The 20,738-nt window shown below is 33.8% G+C and overlaps 1 protein-coding gene across 4 annotated transcripts in view; it reads right to left on the bottom strand.

Annotated features, from left to right (window-relative positions):
- Nucleotides 1-4,228: 4,228 nt before the first annotated feature.
- The window catches only part of DENND6A (DENN domain containing 6A), a 42,880-nt gene continuing 26,370 nt past the window's right edge, over nucleotides 4,229-20,738 (bottom strand). For all 4 annotated transcript variants that reach the window (XM_025050709.1, XM_025050707.1, XM_025050708.1 and 1 more), the window contains 11 exons: nucleotides 17,671-17,793; nucleotides 17,053-17,148; nucleotides 14,758-14,852; nucleotides 10,809-10,874; nucleotides 10,656-10,720; nucleotides 10,024-10,113; nucleotides 8,761-8,814; nucleotides 8,549-8,658; nucleotides 8,226-8,328; nucleotides 6,950-7,024; nucleotides 4,229-6,481 (listed from right to left, as the gene is read on the bottom strand). In XM_025050709.1, the coding sequence (XP_024906477.1) occupies nucleotides 6,350-6,481; nucleotides 6,950-7,024; nucleotides 8,226-8,328; nucleotides 8,549-8,658; nucleotides 8,761-8,814; nucleotides 10,024-10,113; nucleotides 10,656-10,720; nucleotides 10,809-10,874; nucleotides 14,758-14,852; nucleotides 17,053-17,148; nucleotides 17,671-17,793 (1,009 nt within the window). In that variant the 3' untranslated portion in view covers nucleotides 4,229-6,349. The remainder of the gene's footprint in view (nucleotides 6,482-6,949; nucleotides 7,025-8,225; nucleotides 8,329-8,548; nucleotides 8,659-8,760; nucleotides 8,815-10,023; nucleotides 10,114-10,655; nucleotides 10,721-10,808; nucleotides 10,875-14,757; nucleotides 14,853-17,052; nucleotides 17,149-17,670; nucleotides 17,794-20,738) is intronic.

Here is a 20,738-nt window from a genome sequence, read left to right as displayed (position 1 = left end):
GTGTGGCCTTTTGAGGTAACTATAAGCACAGCATCTGTGGATTGCTTGATGAATCTTAATAGGTGGCCCCGGAGAGGTAGAAGCTTAGACTAAGCGTGGCCTGCAGCTGAACCTCTCTCAGGACTGTGCCACTGGACACCTATTTCATGAATCCACACTAATAAGACCGGGAGACTTAGGAGCTTTGCTTGGTACACAGAAACGACATGGAAAGGCAGCCAAAATGGGAAGACAGACAAAGAAGCAGAAACCATATGAGAGAACAGAACAAAGATCCAGATGTAATGTAGTAAAGTAATCTAACAGATGCAGAGTTCACAACACTGATTATAAAGATGCTCAATGAACTTTTGGGAAGTGTAGATAAATTCAGTGAGAACTTCAACAAAGAGATTGGAAACAAATTATAAAAGGGAACCAGTCTGAAATGAAAAACATTATCTGAGATGAGAAGTATATTAAATGTAATAAAGGAATAAACAAAGTGATTAAAGAAGAGGATCAAATGCCCTATATATAGGACGAAAAAACTAAGGATATGTAATCAGAATGGCAAGAGATAAGATGCCTTGGTATAAAAATAATTTAAGGAGCGTATGGGACCCTATTGAGGGTTAAAATATCTGTCTGATTGGCATAACAGAAGAAAGTCAAGATGTTGAACAGCTGGTTGAAGAAATAATGATGGAAAACTTCCCGAACCTGGTGAAGGAAATGAACATACAACCCAAGGAAGCTCAGAGAACTCCAAAAATCAGGGATCCAAAGAGGCCCAAACTAAGACATAGCATAATTAAAATGCCAAAGGTTAAAAACAAAGAAAGAATATTAAAAGCAGCAAGAGAAAAACAGATAGCTACCTATAAGGGAACACACATAAGACTGGCAGCTGATTTCTCAAAAGAAACTGTGCAGGACAGAAAGGCTTGGCACAAAATATTCGACAGGATGAAGACCCAGGATCTACAACCAAGGATACTTTATCCAGCAAAGCTATCATTTAGAGTTGAAGGACAGATCAAGAGCTTCCCAGACAAAAATAAGCTAAAGGAATTTATACCACCAAGCCAGTATTACAAAAATGTTGGAAGGACTTCTGTAAGAAGAAAAAATAGAAAAGACTCACTTCAGATTAAAAGACATACACAGACTAAAAGGAAGAGGATGGAAAAAGATATTGCTTTGAGTCAGAGAGAGAAAAATAAACACTACATGATTTCATTTATATGTGGAATCTAAGGAATAAAAAGAACAAACTAATCAAAAAGACTCACAAATATAGTGGACAATTTGGTGACAGAGAAGAAGGAGGTTTGGGGGGCTGGGAGAATGGTGTGTGGGTTAAAATACAAATTAGTAGCTGATGGATGGTCATGGAGATGGAGAGCATGGCATGAAGAATGCAGTTAGCATTAATACGTTGGCTAGGTGGAAGACAGGGGAGGGAGGGAGAAATTGGGGAGATCATTTTACGAACTATATAGATGTCGAACCAATGTACTGTATACTTGAAGCTAATAAAAATAAATTTTTAAAAAAGTTAAACATTCACCTACCATATGATCTAGCCATCCCACTCATATCACTCCTAAGAATTTACCCAAAAGGATATATATGCCCATACAAAGACTTTTATGAGTGTTCATAGTAGCTTTATTTATAATCGCCGAAAACTAGAAACAACCCAAATGCCCACCAGCAGGTAAGTAGATAAGAAATTTGTGTTATAGTCATATGAGACTACTACTCAGCAATAAGAAGAATGAACTATCAATACATGAAACAACATGAATGAACTTCATAATTATTCTGCTGAGTGAAAAAAGATTGCTCTCCACACTGAGAGCAGCATTCCTGTCACAGCCCCTCATTCCCTGAAAATGTACGCCTTACCAAATTCGTCTCCATCCTCTCCATGGTCAGGAGTACTTCTCAGATGCTGATCCAACTGCTCTCAGCAGCAGTGTTGAAACATCCAGAGACAGATGAGTGCCTCAGGTGCGTGGCAGCCTCATTTCCCTGACCTTACTTATCCCTAGCCATAAATTCCAAACCAGAGCCATTTCAAGGGACACTGACAAAGCAGCCAGGTTCACTGGGGCTGCAACTGCCACGGTTGGGATGGCTGGCTCTGGAGCTGGGATTGGAACTGTTTGGGAGCCTCATCATTGGTTATGCCAGGAACTCTTCTTCGAGGCAACAGCTCTTCCATGCCTAATGATAGCCTTTTCCATCCTCTTCACCATGTTAAGAAGCCCTTTCCACATCCCACAGTTTTCTCCCAAGTCTCATCTGCCCTGAATGTTCCTTTTCCTGTACATTCCCAGATAGCCTGGGGAAAGCAGTTGGCTCAGGGTTTGACAGAGGAAAGAAAAATAAATACTATATTAATAAAAGGGGGTTGGGGGTGGGAGTCAGATTGAAAAAAAGAAGAACTGTATGACCTACAAACTATAATGACAAAATACAGATTAGTGGTTGTTGGCGGGGGGCGGGGGCGGCGGGCAGGAAGGAGTACAAAGGAGCATGAGGAAATTGAGGGAGGGGTTATGGATATGTTCCTATCCTGACTGTAGTGATGGTTTTATGGGTGTATTCAAATGTCAAAACTTATCAAATTATGCACTTTTTGTATTCAGTTAATTGTATGTCAATAACACTTCAATAAAGCTGGTTTTTAAAAATTGCTGGGCTCTACCACCAGAGCCTCTGGCTATAAAAAATTTACCCATTTCATTAGATCAAAATCCATCGTTTTCAATAGTTTCCTACTGAAGTCTAAAAATCTATTCACTTAATAGCAAGTATGACAACTCTGATATATGAAGTTACTGTTTTTCAAAAGTATCTCAATCTAGAAGCAATTTATACTACAATGTATTCATACTGGTTAATATGAAAAACATGAGAGACAGGAAAAAAGATGAAGAATCCATTAAGTTTAGTTTTCCAATGGGTAAGCAAAAATGGTATTATAATGACAAAGAGAATGAGAAAGCAAAAATAAACAGAGGAACCCAAGCCTAGTGATGACGCTAAGTAAAATGGAATGAGACCTATGATTATTAGACGACAATAATCTTAATTTGGAGAAAGGCATTCAAGTAATAGTGTGGTATTCAAGTAATGGGTAGCAGAGAAAGGCTGGTGTTCAAAAGTGAAGAAGTAACACATGAAAATAGGATGCCGTGGAATTCTACTACTATCTTTTTTCCACTCAACATTTGTGCATCATGAGCTAGGCAATGTTATAACTGCAAAATAAATGTCATAAACCAATTTCTTTAACCAATCATCAACCTAAAGCTTGCTTTTCTAAAAACTGGTTAAATTTTAGGAATCATGATTTTGTATCTTGCTTTATTTCAAACAAAGAGGGAAGTGTAATTTAAAAAAATTCTAGAAGCTGTGTTTTATTAACACATACTAATTTCTACTTGTCTAATAAATACCATAGTTCAACCAAGTTGTAGATGGCATATAAGTATTATAGCTTAGCTATATGAAGGGATATCAAATTATTAATTTAGTCATTACTGAGTTAATATATTTTGTTATTTAAATAACATTTATCCTTAATTAGAGAAGCTTTTTGTCTTCAACTATCCTTTTTCAGAGGACTAATATTTGAAAATTAGTAATTAAATTTTTCCCCAAGTTAGGCTAAAAGAAGAAAGTTACTAAAATTCAGGTATATAAAAACAAATGAATTAAGTTATGAGCAAGTAAAATAAGGACAATTTTTAATAGTATCTCTTTTAAATGTACTAGAATATTTTATAGTTTACTTTGAAGGATATTACCCAGTAACTTCAAAAAGAAGTAACATCCAGTCATTTATTATTAATAAATTAAAATCCAAAAAATAGTATCATATACTTGCTACTTTTAAAAAGAGGAAGAAATAAAAGTAATTTGAGATTTAAGATTAAAAAGAAAAGGTAGCAAACAAAGGAGAATCTAACAATATCTAGATCATTAAGCTAAAAAATTTTCAACAGGACATTTCATAAAATCAGTACACTGCTAGGAAGAATATGAAGTCACTTAGATGATCTGTCTGTTATTAAACTGGACTATTCACCTGTTCATAGTGAAATAAACATAAGAAAGTTTTCAATCAAATTTTTAAAAATAACAGGAAGTAAAATCCCATAATGCACAAGTTTCATTTACTGTGTATTTTTTCGAGCATTCTCTTACTCAGAAATAACAGAAGATATTCAAGTACTTTAAAATCAAAGGCCTTTAATTTGTTTTTCAGTAATGACCAAAAATGCCTTCACAAAACCTCTTTTTCACTGAAAATAGAAGGCACTAGGCATTACTTAACACCCTGAAAGCAGTGATTCCTTCTGATGCTGGTGGAGATAAACATTAAATGGCAAGTTTTAGATTTTAACAATGTCTCCTTAAAAAAAAAGACAACTCTCAAGATCACAAAAAATGAAGTTACCAGTCTGTCTTTCTCAGTCCTTCCCAATACAATTTTAAGTTATTTTTACAAGTACATAATTTGAAATTAATAGACCAGCTAAGTATGATAGGGTTTTCAACATTTGTTAGGCTTTAGTTAAATACAGTAAATACAAAGATGCCATTATTATGCTAATTGGCACCATCCTCTGCTACTCTTCAGCTGTGCAAAATAAACCTGAAATGATATACACTGTAGTGGTATAATTTAAAAGATCCTTGATATGACACTAATAACTTTCTAATTCTGGTCACAAACTGCATATAAATTGTAAGATTATTAAAATACACCTTTTTGAAAAATAATAAGATGACTATTTATACCTAAATAAGGTTTCCCAGAAAGATATGAAATACTTTAGTATATAAAAGTAGTTGCTCCTTCTCCATAAGAACAACTGTTGTCTCACAAAATAACTCATGTGATCCAAGGCAAATGATTTCTTTCAAATGCCATATTCTCTCTATGACTTTGAGGTATGCTTCAAGAGACTACCCATGAGAAAAGGGCACATTTGGGTAAAAGACCACAGTTACAAACACAAGGAACCTTTCTTGGGTCAGGAGTGCCCTTAAGAGTCGTATTAACAGAAAAGAGGAGCTTTTGAAGCCATTTCTTTTACAAACACAATTAAATTTGGTTACTGAGAGGGTAATTCAAGACACAGCTATTTACATATGTGCTATGTCATGTGTGCCTGTTTTAAATAGTGGCTTCTGTAGGACACTCCTATTCAAACACAAACCAAACAACTTTGGCGAAGTAAACCAAACCACAATCTTCTATTTTTGGCAAGGTACTATACACAAAACAAAACAAACAAAAACAACAAAAAATAGCTATAACAGTGATTCAGGCAGAAGTTCCCATGTCAAACTACAGTATGGAAAGTGTTCTGAGAAGTATTAATTTGGAGGGAAAAAACCTTACCAAACAAATAATGCTGAAAATCGATCTTATAATCACTCAAATAACTATCACATAAAAGGTTTATGAATGCCTTTAAAATGAGAATACTTCAGTTTACAAAACAGCTGATTATGAGGTTTATAATCAGAAAGTATTTGAAAAACATCCAAGCTAACTTAAAAAGGCCCAATTAGTAAAGAGTAAAGGGTAAGAGGAAATTAACTCTTCTATAATTAATGCTAGATGCCTTCTTGCCTTTGGAAAAACTGATAAGATTAAATTTGAAAATGGTATAGAAAATAATAAAATGAACCTGCATGACAACTGGAAGAAAAATACCATGCCACTACTAATAAACATGATGCGAGGCAAGAAACATCATTTTAAAACAATGATTATGCAAAAGAATGCCTTATATAATTACATATAATAATCAAGTTAAGAAAAAGCTTCAAGACTAGCAGCTGGGTATTGTGAAACATGTAGGACAACGGAAGGCACTACAAAAGCATTAATTACCTCTAACTGCAGTTGGACAGTTCAGCCTTTTCCTTCTTCTTAAGAAGATAGCCAGTGCGAATGTTATTTTTATATCCCCCTGAGTTTTAACATGATTGGGCAAAACAGCACCAATTTAAAAAAATATCTGCAATGCCAGCACTGCAGTTTGGAATCACTTATTCTGATAGCCCCACAGGTCTCTCATAAGAGCACTTTGGAGCATGATTAAAAATATAAAAATGCCTTTCGGTGTTTCAGTATTAAAATGGAACCACCACAGATATCCATTTTTAAAAATAATGCACTAAAAAAAGTCTGTTCATAAAGTATAGTCTTTCACACCCTGTAGCTAGCTAGCATTTACTGCTATTTTCCACTTCAGATCTCCTTTGTGCATTGAGTTGAAATGTCAGTAAGTTTCATGGTGCAGAGTCCTTTTTGGCTGGAAAATCCTGGCAAATATCATGTCATGCCTGTTTTGAGCAGTATGCCTTGTAGGTCCTCTGGCAATGCGAAGATAATTGCATCTATGTGTGTCCGTAACTTTTCCATAGTTTCAGGTTTCACAGGTAAATGCTCTCGATCAGCCTGCAACTATATAAGGAACATTTAGAAGTATTTAAATGATCCTCTGAGTCTGTATTAATATGCTATATTTTCTAAATAAACATTTTTAATAGTCTAATGATTAGAAACCTCAGATTTCAACCAGAATTTATAGTAACTATAAAAAAGCAAAAAACATGCCATTTAAATAATATATTGTTTGAGCTCAATAAAGGACTTCTATGTAAATTAATACTTAACGCATACCATGTGGTATAAAATATAAGTGACAATGTTTTTTGTAGAGGTCATTAGACTCCATTAAATATTTTTAAAATAATCACGACATCATTATGATCTGCTTGAGTGACCAAGTATTTTCAGTCAGATCTACCATCAATTGAACAATCTCAAGTCCTCTCATTTGATTATGTTACTTCCATGATACATCATGGACTATCACCTCAAATGTGAATAAAACATCTTCACAGATCTTTGGCTTTTTTGGCTACATACCAGCTTATTTTTCAGCTTCAATACAAGGTCTACTGTTTCTACTTCTGTGTGTTTCTGGGTCCAGAGAAGTAAATCCTAGAAGAATAAATCCCAAATCAGTAAATACTCAAAATAATTTTCAAACTGCTCTATTTCAATAGATGTAACTACTGAGAAGGACAGGAAGAAAGAGGAAAACGGGGCATTTAACCCAAATATAGCATTACAGTATAAGGATAATTCTGTACATGATATTCTAACAATGTTAATTAGATATCTTTCAACATTTAGGCAAAATGATTGTAGAATATTTGGCAGTAAAACAAAACTTAAATTCCTTTCTGAGGTAGCCCTTTCAGATCAATTAAGAAAAACAAAACTGCAACTCAAAGTACAATACTAATCCACAATGCTACTACTATAGTGAGTATTTTAATTTAAAAAGAACATAAGCTAACAAATCAAGATAACTGTGAACATGAATATTTTATTGGATGTAAACTTCTCATCTTCAAATAAGCTTCTTGGGCTTATTTATAGTTGACTTCATCGTATTTCTTCCCTCAAAACCACAATCATTGGAATTTTGTGATCAGAAAGTTAATATTGAGGCTAGCCTAAATATAAATGTAGCTAAATACAAATGAAAATGACATTATCCTTTATATTTTTACCTAATTTAAAGTAGTCTGGTGACAAATTATAGAATATAAAAAGTCAGTCCAAATACAGGAAAAAAATTATTAATAGTAACTGGAAGAGGTTAATAAGGCATGCTAAAAAAAAATCTGGAGTTAGACTACTTGGATTTGAATCCTAACTCCATCCAGTGGTATGCTAGAAAATATTTAACAACCAGTTCTCCAGGAAGTCTCTGGTTTGTTGCATTTGCCAATTTCTATGGTGTAATACTCCCACTGTAGATGATTTCAAGCTACTAACCTGAGAGCACTGAATGCAGAGCTGGAAAGAGAGGTATAGTCAGCTCTTGTGAGCCAGTGCAAATGGGCTCTAGTCTAGCTCACTGCTGGCTCCCCTACGTAGCAGGAACTTACAATCCTCAGGTGTCCCATTATGCAGATCATAACATACCTACTTCAGTGAATTGTTGTGAAAATTAAAAGACATTACCCATACAGAGCACCTACACAGTCCTTGGTATACAGTACATGGTCTAGAAGAGTTAGCTATTACTGTTTATAAAGTAGTGGATATAGATATCTTTCCATCTTCTAAGTGTAACATTATCTTTATTTTCAATAGTTGTTAATATCACACAAACATGCTGTTCTCTAACCTCTTCACAAAGAGCTTCTAAATGGAGAGCCTCCAACTTCTGGGTCATTTCTTTCCGCCGGGTCTTGAACCAACCATCAAAATTTGGGGATTTTAGAAAATGCCTATAAAAATAATTTTCAAAACAGCAACATTTGGTTATGACTTATTTCCTCCCCTTGATACCTTTCCTACTTATAGCTAGAAGAACCATGTGAAACGACGAAATTTTGAATAAAAAAATAGAAGTTTAAGTCCATTTTCTGGGGTGTGTGTGTGTGTGTGTGTGTGTGTGTGTGTTTTAAATAAAGCTCTACAAATGGGTGAAAAAGAAAAAAGGCTAACCGGTAAAGTCCAATCCAATCGCCTTTTATTCTAGAGGTCAACTGAGGTCCTGTTTTCTCAAGTGTTTTCATAAATTCTTCTGGAAGGAACTGTCTTAATTGGGGTGGACTCTAGAAAAAAGGGCATACAATATTTAAAAATTAGAAATGGATATGTTCACTGAATTTACAGTTAGAGAAGTCAAATAGAAATTTAACTGAATATATTTATACCTTCCATGGAGAAATACTTTTCTGCAAAGGCATTAAACTTGCCACATATCTTTCCTAAAACCAAGAAAAAAAAGTTAATCAAGTTAGATGTTCTTACACAGAATCTTCAAAAATGTTTAAATAGACCTACTTAAAAGAAATGGGTTTCCAAGTTTTTCATTATATGATCTTTCAACGGACATCAACAACACCATTGCTCCCTATAATAGATATAGCTAAATTCAGATTGAATTGAGAAGTCAGATTTTTTAATAATACTTTACTAAATCTTAGACAATCCAAGGGACTACACGTTTTTAGTGATAATAACCTTAGTAAATAACTATGTTCCAGAAAATATACTCAATGTTTTACATTCATAATTTCTTTTAATCTTTGCAACCATCCCATGTGGCAGGTATTACTGGGAAACTAAAGCTTCAAAAAAGGCTAAGTAACCTATCCAAGGTCACACAATTTGAACTTGGATTCAGGTCTACTTAATTTTAGTTCATGCTCTTAAGAGCTAAAGTTCATTTACTTAAACGAATTTAAATGGAACAAAAAAAATTGACATCCATTGAACGAGAAAGAATATTTCTTCACAAAATATAATAGCAAAGATCCGCAGGTTGTCCTCATATAAGATTCATAGATAGACTACTTTACATTAACAACTACATGGAATCTCTTTCCAATGCAGTCTCCAGACTAGGACCACATCATGATACTGCCTGATATTGTGATGCTTCTTTTAGTATTTTAATGATATTCCACTGAATTTCATGGAATAACCATATCATCATTATTTATTCCATAAATATTTATTAAGTACTACCATTTACCAGACTGAGAAAAAGATAATGAACAGACAGATAAGGCCCCTGTTATCATGATGCTCCAGTTTCATGGATATCATATCAAACTGTGCTCAAGAAAGTAAAATCAGAGAAAAGCTACTGGATAACCTATTAAGGTACAAAATGCAACATTATATAACATTTTACTACAATTATATCATTTAAGATAGTCACAACAATCCTGAAAAGTATTTAAGAAAAGTAGAATTAACCATATTTTACAGATAAGGAAATTTAGACCCATGGAGAGGAAGTAACTTCCCAACTAGAATAAAGAATCCAGGTCTCCTGTAAAGGCCTCTATTTTAAATCACTAAACACATGAGCAGGCAAAACACACACCTTAACATAAAGTTTTGGTGAATGGGAAAAACATTCATTTGCCCTTCAACAAATAATCAAATTAATATATATGTTAACTTACTAATGGAATGATGAAGCTTTGTGTCAGTTCCAAGAAATAGCGTCTCAGAATAACGCTTTGAGCCTCAGAAGGACGTTTCTGTTGTACACCCTTAAAAGAGGAAACAATAAGAACCTATAGAGTTAGGGAATGTAAAACAATGGATAATTATAGAAGTTCAACTGATATGTAAAAATACATATATTTTACTTGATATAAAACAAACGAACTATTTTAATCTGGTTTATTATGCAATATACTATGAAAAAATTCTAAGAGCAAAACATAAGACATTCACTTCATACTTAAAAATATCAGTACAAACAAAGATTATCTTTATTTCATACTTGCTGTATTAATATTATTTACATTTTCCAAAAAAATGCTGACTATCCCCTAGTGTTAAGTTACCTCATGGTAGAGTCCATGACTTTTTCACTATAACTTCCAAGTTTCTAGGAAGATTGGCACTAGTTTGTAGCTGCAGCTCCATATTTCAAGCCCATAATTGCTGCTACTTTAGTCTCCTGATTTTTATGAAACTTTGGTTCAAAAGATAGACCTCATTACTCTCCATAAAGCACATATTGACTAACTGGATATTACATACCTGAACAAGAAAATTTAAATTAATAATATGAGCGAATAATTACCTTCTGTAATTGTTTTATAATCTCTTCATCTCTATTTAGGTATGGCTTATAAGAAGTATAAACTCCTAAGAAGCAAAGAAAACAAGGTAAACAGTAATTTTTTAACCAAGTACCCACACAGGTATATATTTAAAAATTAATAAAAGTCAATACCAGGTTTAGAATCCAGAGTCTTTAGGTTCTTCAATTTTTTCACTTTAACCTGCTTAGGAATTTCCCCTGAAAGAAACATCACAAAAATTCTTACACTTATTCAAATTTCACGTATCACAAAACTGGAATTTCATAAGATTAATAATTTACTATTTATTAGTTAGAGACGTTGTAACTAATGTATTCTTAACATTATTAATATTCAGTTAATGTTAGTATTCCTGGTACCTTAAAACTGGATAAATGGAACACTGAATTATTACTGTGTAAATTATATAAAATGGGTACTTGTCTTTTCATTATTATCTATCATTACTTAAAATTTCCCTTTTATCACTCAACTTGTAATTTAAAATATTTGTGCCAAATACATAAAATCGAAAATTTATATGCCAAATATGAATAAAGTATCCTTTAAGAGTAAATGGAATTGAAAGCAACTCAATTAGTATGCAGATATAGTACTCAAAGGTTCTTTTCTGGCACTTCCCAAAATTCTGCTTCTGTACTGTAGAAACTTACACTGCCACCAGGTGGTGATAGTTTATGTCACAACCAAAGGTCTGAGTCACAGATGGACAGGACTCCAGCAGGCCTGCTGTGAACAACTCATCTAGTATATGAAGTGGTTCTAGTCTTGAGGTTAAGAGAAGGTACAACCTAAACCGCCCTTCTAATTAGCAGAAAAATACCTCAAGAGAAACACTTAAAAGTGTTATAAACATACTAAATTTAAAAGGCTTTCTCTTTTCCTTTTTCTATCATTCCCCATTCCTCCCTTCGGTCCTTGGTAACTTCACCTGCCTAAAGAGAGTTCTCAGAGCAACAAGAAAATTAGCTGGCAAGATATCCAAGAAAAGAAACCGCAGTTGACTATCCTTCATGGATACAGCTGTAAAAATCCTCAACAAAAATATTAGCAAATCGAATCCAGAAACATAAAAAAGGACTACACACCATGACCAAATGGTATTTATCCAAGGAATGTAAGGCTGATTTAATATTTTAACATCTAAAAATCAACTACTATAATACACCATGTTAACGAAGGACAAAAATCACATAATGATTTGTATAAATATGGAAAAAACATTTAACAAATTTCAACACCAACTCATGATAATCACTCTCAACAAACCAGGAAGAAAAAGGCATTTCCTCAACCTGATAAAGGACATCTTTAAAAAGCCTACATCTAACATTATAATTAGACCTATATATTGAAAACTACAAGGCATTGCTGAGAAAAATTAAAGAAGATCTAAACAATGGAGAGACATTCCAAATTCCTGGATTGAAAGACTCAGTATTTTTCAGATGGAAATTCTCCCCCAAATTGATTACATATTCAACAAAAATCTCTATCAAAATCTAAGCTGGCTTTTTGCAGAAACTGACAAAGTGATTCTAAAACTTAGATAGAATACAAAAGACCAAAAATAGCTGAAACAATTTTGAAAAAGAAAAACAAAGTTGGAAGACTTACACTTCTGGATTTCAAAACTTATATAAAAGTACAGTAATCAAGACACTGTACTGCTGTAAAGATGAGCCACATAAATCAGTGCAACAGAACTACAAGTTCAGAAATAAACCCTGTTTATGGCCAGTTGATTTTCCACAAAGGTACCAATGTGAGTGAATAGAAAAAGGATAGTCTTTTCAAAAAATGGTGCTAGGACAACTGGATATCACCATGCAAAAAAAGATTTCAGACCCTTAACCCAAATCATACACAAAAAATAACTCAAAGTGGTTCACAGGCCTAAATATAAGTGCTAATACAACAACTTTTAGAAGAAAACATAGGTGAAAATCTTTGTGACCCTGGGTTAGGCAATGTGTTCTTAGATACAACAGCATAAGGCCAATCCATAAAAGAAAAAAATGATTAGCTAGACTTAGCAAAATTAAACATTTTTGTGTTTACTAGAAGCAAGGGGTGGGGGAACTAGAAAAAAGGGGTCAAAAGGTACAAACTTTCAGCTGTAGGACAAGTAAGTCCTGGGGATGTAACATGCAGCACGATGCCTACAGTTACACTGCTATGTGGTGTATTTGAAAATTCTTAAGAGAGTAACTTCTAAAAGTTCTCATCACAAAAAAATATATATTTTTTTCTTTATTTTTAAAATATGTATGAGATGATGGATATCAACTAGTTTCACTATATATGTAAGTCAAGTCATTATGCTGTAAACCTTAAACTTATACAGTGCTGTATGTCACTTGTATCTCACTAGAATTGGGGGAAAAAGTGAACATTTTTGTGCTTCGAAATATAGCAATAAAAAAACAAAAAGAGAAAGCATATATTGTGAGAAAATATCTGCAAATCATATACTGAAAACAGACATGTCCAGAATACATAAAGATCTCTTGTAACTAAATAAGACAAATGATCTAATTAAAAATGGGCAAAAGATTTAAATCAACATTTCGTCAAAGAAAAATTAGATGAAAAGATGCTCAATATCATTAGTTACTAGAAAAACACAAATTAAAACCACCATTTCAAACCCACTAAATTGCCACAATGAAAAAGATAGAAATATCAAATATTGGAAGGAATATAAAGAGATAGAAACCCCCATACACTGCTGGTGAGAATAGGAAATGGTGGGCCACTTTGGAAAATAGTTTGGATTTCTTAAAAAGTTAAACAGACTTATCAATCCATGTTACTTTACCAATGACTTTATGCAAGAATTTCTCTACTTGCATCCCCAACATTGAGGCTTTTTCCATTGGAAAAAGACAATAATAGTAGTTTACTATATTACAATTATAGTAATCAAATAGCCTCTATTAATAGGATAAAACCATGAAAGTCAATGTCAAGATTAAATTAAGATTAAAAAAAAACTTTTCATATCATCTCTTAGCTAAGACCTGGTGATTGCTGTGCTCTGAATTATCATTAATAATCAGACAGAACACTAATGAAATGGCAAGAGACCATGACATTTACAGAGTGCCATTATTCAGTCACTGTGTTTAATCTCCTCAGCAGACAAATATGAGGCTTAAGGAGGCCACTCTGCCTAAGCCCACACAGATATGACTGCAAGGGTGAAACCCTCTGCTCTTTCCTTTATTTCATAAGGCATCTAAGGATTTCACTGTAACACTGAGTCTAATATTCGTAAATAATATAATTTAAAATGTTATTCCCTGACTCTAATCATGTCTATCTAGATTTATGCATATACCAGAAGGGATATCTTATAAAATAATATTATTAAATAATGTTTTAAATATACCTGTGTATACTAAAAAGAAAAATCTTTAAAAGTATCACATCATAAAGTTTTTTAAAAATATTTTTACATATCATCTTAACTATTTGAATGGATAATTCAGGAGCATACAGTGAGGAATGTCAGAGGTACCATTAAAGTGTCATCTAAGTTAACAAAACTCCCAACCTCAGAATTCATTTACTCATTTAAAAACACTTTTTAAACAGCTACCATGAGCAAGGCATATATATCTTATTTCCTCAAGAAAAGCATAATCTTTTGACCACTTCCTTAATCAATACCAGTACCACAGAAATGTATATATTTTTTGAGACCGAGCTGAGAATTTTGTGCCAAGCTGAATTAATTTGAGCTTATATAAGGTTTTATTCAAGCATTGTTGGAAATCCCTTTTTAATTGGGCTATACATATACAAAAAGTAGCTCGAATTTTTGAGGTTTCATTTTGTTATAATTCATTCAATGTTTGTAACACTGTAAGTACATGTTTCAGTAGAAGGAATGAGTTACAAATATAAGAATCTGTATATTTTAATGAGTTATGCTCTTTTCCAAAGGCCTTTATCTAGGTTGCCTCAAAGAAGGTTGCTATCGGCATAATTAAAAAGTAACCAAAAGATGAAAACAAAGGAGAAAAAAGAAACCTGATCAGCCATATTACACACTAGAAATAGTTTATACTTTACCTGCTGGTTTAAGGTCTCCTATTCGAATAATGTGTGGCCAGTGCTGAAGTGTTTTCGCAAAAAAAGGGTTGGTTACTCCTAATATGACCGATGGCCTACATAAAAACAAACAAAGCAAAAACATAGTGAGAAAAAGATGAATGTTCCATCAGTCAAGAATAGTTTCTAATTTCTTTTGAGTGAACAATAAATGGATTATATTTTCCTTCATTCAATGTACTACATATAAACTACATGCCAGACACCATGTTTAGCCGTAGGCATGTACAGATGAAAAGACATGGTCTTTCTAAAAGCACACAGGAAGAAGGATATACAAACTCAATTATGATGTCAGAAATTAGAAAACAGCGAAGGTGGAATAAAATGTACAATAATTACAAAAAAGACACTATGTCTCCAGGAGATTAAAAGACAGCCTCATCAAAGAAATAACATTTGCACAGATATGAAAGATAAGTAATTCTTTGCCAAGTGCTTAGGGTGGTAAAGGTGATGCAGGAGAATGAACAGTATGTGCAAAGCAATGAAGTGAGATCATGGTCTGTTTGTAGAACTACAAATAGTTCAGCATTCCTAGAGCACAAGTTGGAAAGGATGAATAGTCAGAAATGAAATTGATGGGGAGATGCTGGCCAGATCTTTAAGCACCAAGTTAATATGCTAAGAAATTTAGATGTAATCTTGTTTGGCAAAAGGAAGCTACTAGAGAACTGAGTGGAGGAATACCACATGAATGAAAATGTACTTATAAGAGTGGTCACTCTGAGAGAAATTTAGAATATGCTCTATGAGGAGGGGAAGAGGTTTGGAAAAAAGCATCAGCAAATATGAAACAGACTGAAGACAGTAAGACTGGGAAGACAGTTTTGGAAAGAAAATAACAAATGTTAAGAGAGATATTTTAGGGTGTGAATGGACAGAATTTGGTAAAACTTGATGTGTACCATATTAAAGAGAAACTGATCACAATTTAGATCTTTGATAACTAAGTGAAAAGTAGCACCATTCATGAAAATAGTAAGAGGCATGGAATTAGGAAAGAAAAGGAGACAAAAAGAATTCAGCTTGAACATTTTTAGTTTCTGGTGCCATTAACATGTCCAGGTAGCAATGTGGTTTAGAAAAAAAAAACCTGGATATATAGTTCTGGACCTTGTAAAAGATCTTGACTAGGAAGATAAATGTCAGTTATTAGTATATACATGTTAACAGAAGCTATGGGTACAGATAAGATTGTGCGGAAAAAATTATCAGTCTGAAATCAGAACCCAGAACACAATACTGGAGGAACACCAACATTTAAGGGTTTGGCAGAAGAGGAGAAGTCTGCACAGGAGAGTGAGATGTACCACCAGACAGTCAGGTAAGAGTGGTATCCTGGGTTAAAATATTTTTTCTGCCCCATCCCCTTAAAATATTTTTAAGGTCAACAGCTTAAATGTTAAAAGAAAGGGAAAGCAGGAAAAATGGGGCAATAATGTGCCCACTGGATCAGGCAGTGAGAATAGTCTTGCCGACTTCGGCAAGAACAACATTAGTGGAGACTGAGAAACAACCTACAATGGGCTAAGAAGCAACCAGAAAACAAAGAAACGAAGACAGTAAATGGAAATTTTTATTGTTATACTAGAAACTTAGCTATGAAAAAGAGGTGAGCAATAGAGCACGAACTAAAAGAGAAAAGGTAAGATAACCTTTCCCCTTTTACAAACTGGGAAGAATTTTCATGTCTATATGCTGATTCAATGAAGAGGACAAAGGAAAAGGAAGTTACAGAGCAAGAAGAGATAACTGATGCTGTAACAGGTCCTGAGGTAAGGAAAGAAGATAGAACTGAAAGTACAGTTGGGTGGCTATTAATGACAATACAGCTTCCACTAATAAATAAAATCATTCAAAGAAAATAAGATACTGACTCTTGAAATGTGACCCGGCAGCTTCTTAAAGCTTCCTTTATAAAATCAATCTGCCATTAAGTTAAAATTTAAACTTTGAAATTATTACCACAGAGAGAAATGAGGAAGGCAGATAAAGGTAAAATGGGTCACATATAAGGTGATGGAAAGAAACTTAACTTTAGGTGGTGCACACACAATGCAATATACATATGATGTATTACTGAACTGTACACTTGCAACCTATATAATTTTATTAACCAATTCACCCTAACAAATCTAATTGAAAACAAATAAATGATATAAAATTAAATCAAAAGTCATTACCAAAAATAATTCTAAATAATTTGGCTATAAAAGTAATACTTGGTTAATAAAAGTTATTCTGTTTACTCACGGGGCTTGAGTACGGGTAGTATATTCTTTGAATTCACTATCATGAATAGTGAAATAAGGTCTGAAATCACTGACGTACTTCAATGGAGAAATACAGCTGTGGAGCAAGAAGAATATGTAAAACAAAGGACACAGAAATTAAAGGCCGTTCTCAATAACTATAAACTATCTATATATACAGTATACCCCCAATGAGATAATTTATCTATTTCAATAAGTGGTAAACTCATTCCAAGAAACTAGAAAGCAAAAGGAAATACCAAATGTGGAATGGCATATTGAAAGAACATTGGATTTGGGGCAGAAGATGGGGTGAAATTCTGGTTTTATCTTCACTAGTTATATGCCTTTTATTAGATACTAACCATTTACACAACTAATATGTATCAGGTGCCAACTTCATGTACGTGAATGAATGTGTTTGTTGCTCAGAAAAACATAGTTCCAGCCTTCATGGAGCCTGAATTAATTTGCTCATCTATAAAACGATGCTATCATGAGCATTACCTTCTTACAGGGTTGTTGTGTGGATCAATGCAATGCAATGCAATGAGTATACAAACATATCACAGATGGGAAAATGCTGTAACTATCACCATTAGGAAGCAAATATACTCACTTAATAAGTGCCAATACAGTCTCTGAAGACTCCGATGGTGATGGTGCCATGACTACAAGGGGCTCACCCAACAGTACCAGCTCCCAAAGCATCTGACTGTGAAGGAAAACTGGGCAGAAACACCTGAAACATATTTATACCATAGAAATATTGTTGTTTATCCAATCTGTTTTTTAAATTCCTATATAATCCTTCTAAAAACTTCATAGTGATATAAATTCTTCCAGTTATTTGTACCTTGATCTGATAGACAAATTCATTTAGAATATGGTGACGCATATAGATAAGTCCCTTTTATCCACATAAAAATATATATCGATTTGACTTGTTTCAATTTTTACAAGATTAAGTGCAGTATATTGACACCCAGAATGGCTGATAAACAATAATATGCAAATAAAATAATTATTAAATTGTTGTCCCACATGGTAGATTTATTTTATCAATATTGCTTTGTTACATTTGAAGTTCTATTCTAAATATTTTTAAGGAAACAAGAAAAATTAATTTTCTTAAGGATGTTTATTGGATGTACTTAATTTAAAAGCAAAAGCTTTCCATATTAAAGAATGATGAAAACAAATTGCAAGGAGAAGTTCTACTGCCAACAACAGAATGATTTCCTGGGCAGATTCTCCTCCTACAGAAATACTGCATATTTTTATAGCAGCCCTGGAATTAGGTGGAAACCTATTAGGACAGAACTCTGGTACATTACTTAGTCTCAGACATTTGGTAACTTTTACTTACTTATTTAGTAATTCCACCCAGTAGGGTAATGATTTTTTGTAGTATATTAGGGGAAAAAATACTTATATATTTATAAAAATCATAATCAACCTTCTTAGTTGAAAACATATACACAACACAAAAAAAGAAAAAGAAAAAAAGCATAATATTTAAATACAAAAATATACATCAAATTTGTGAGATGGAAATTTTAGGAAAACTTAATTTTAACTAATTAGAGTCAAGAAGACAAATGTAAAGTGCAAAAAAATAGTTCAAGGATGAGGCAAAGGGGCACTTCTTCCTTCTTCCTACTTAAATAATTCAATCCTAAAGCAGAATATGAAACATTGTAGGCATCTCTACTAAGAGGGCCACATCATCCCAGAGAGGGGTGTCAGAGCTTATGTGAGATAAGGTAGACATCCACGTGGAGGGGTGGGTGGCTTACTATGGGCTGTTGGAACCCAAATGTGGTAAGAAAGGAGTACATATGTGGAAGTGATCTGGTTTGGGATGACAGAGCCCAGGAAGAGTGAGAGGCATGGAAGGGCAGCATGGTATAGTCTGTCATAGCCAGAGTAGGTTAAGGAGGTTGTCGATGGTGGGATGTTAGGGCAGGGGAATAAGAGTGTCCACATGGAGCGGTGGCCTGGAGTGAGATGTAGGTGCACAAGTAAGGTAAGGAGGGCATCTGTGTGGGTATTGGCCTGGCATCAGGAGTCAGAGCACAAGCAGGGTGAGGATGGTATCCAAATGGAGGGGAGGCCTACTGTGGGATATGGAACCTTGAATGGGATAGGAAGGTAACCACATGGAGGTAAATCCAGCATGCAACAGAGCCTGAGCAGGGTAAGGAGGGTGTCCATGAAAAAGGGCAACTAGGTCTAGAGTGCCAGACAGGGCCCAAGAGGTGTGATAAAGGCATCTGCACAGAAGAGAGAGTTATAGCAGAAATGAAAGATTAATTACTAACAGGGGACTGAGCAAATAATTTAAGAAATTAAGAATAATGGGAGGTAGTCAGAGAAAAATACAAATATGAAAAGAGAGAAAACTAGAATCATGTTTGATTGGAATTGGGGGTATCAGTGTGACTTTATGGTTTTCAATATATATGGATGTAGAAATAAATATATAAATGTATATATTATGTGTATATATGTATGCATGTGTATATATACTCCTTAGCTCTGTTCACTGAGATGGCCTAAAATCGATGATGTCCTAATAGCAATGAGCACAACTAGTGTCCAGATCTTGGCTTCTAAATCCTATTCTCCACTAAAAGAAGCTAAGGCTTTTTAGAGAAAAGGCTGATTCCAGGAATGGGGAAGAGAAAATACAAGATAATCCTGGAACCCAAGAGAACTCAAAACAGATGTCCACACAAAGACTTACAGATAAATGTTCATAGTAGTATTACACATAATAGCCAAGAACTGGAAACCATCCAAATGTCCTTCAATGGATTAATGGATAAATAAGATGTGGTACATCCATACAATGGAACATTAATTCAATCATAAAAACAATGAAGTAATGATTCATGCTACTCATGAATAAACCATGAAAACAATATGTTAAGTGAAAGAAGGTAGACACAAAAGGCTACATATTGCATAATTCTATTTATATGCTATGTCCAAAATAGATAAATCCATAGAGACAGAAAGTGGATCAGTGGTAATGAGGGACTAGAGGAAGAGGGAATGGGGGAATGACTGCTAATGGATACAGGGTTACTTTTTGAAGTGATGAAAATGTCTTGGAACTAGATAGGAGTGATAGTTTACAACTCTATAAACATATTAAAAACCAATGAACTGTATACTTTAAAAGAGTGAATATTATGGTATGTGGAATTATGTATCAATTTTTTTAATTTAAAAAAAGAGATAAGCCTGGAACATTTTACACCAGAAAGCAAGGAAGTATTTAAAGAATGACAAGGATATGTCAAAAAACAGAAGCCAGCCTGAAGTGGATTCTCACTGGCCAAATTGGAAATAATCTGAAGAGTAAAATAGATGACAATAATGGATTTTAATAACCTGTTCAATAAAATGAGAAACCAACAATCCATACAGATACACATAAATAATGTTGATGTTTTAAAATATTTCTACAAATTCACTGACACTCCTTTTAAAACATAGAGTCTAATTATCCCCCTCTTAGGTATGGGCTGGATTAAAGGCTCACAGGAAGAGAATAAGGTAAAGTGACAATGTACAAATCTGAAGATTAGGTCATAAAAGTCATTGTGGCTTCAGCCTTTTTTCAGATCACCAGCTGATGATGAGAACATTCAAGCAGCCCTATGCAGAGGTCCACAT

Source organism: Pteropus alecto, unplaced genomic scaffold (assembly GCF_000325575.1).
Source record: "Pteropus alecto unplaced genomic scaffold, ASM32557v1 scaffold75, whole genome shotgun sequence".
Lineage (NCBI taxonomy): Eukaryota > Metazoa > Chordata > Mammalia > Chiroptera > Pteropodidae > Pteropus > Pteropus alecto.
The sequence above is the reverse complement of the archived record's forward strand: the minus strand, read 5'-3'. Positions and strand labels throughout refer to the sequence as shown.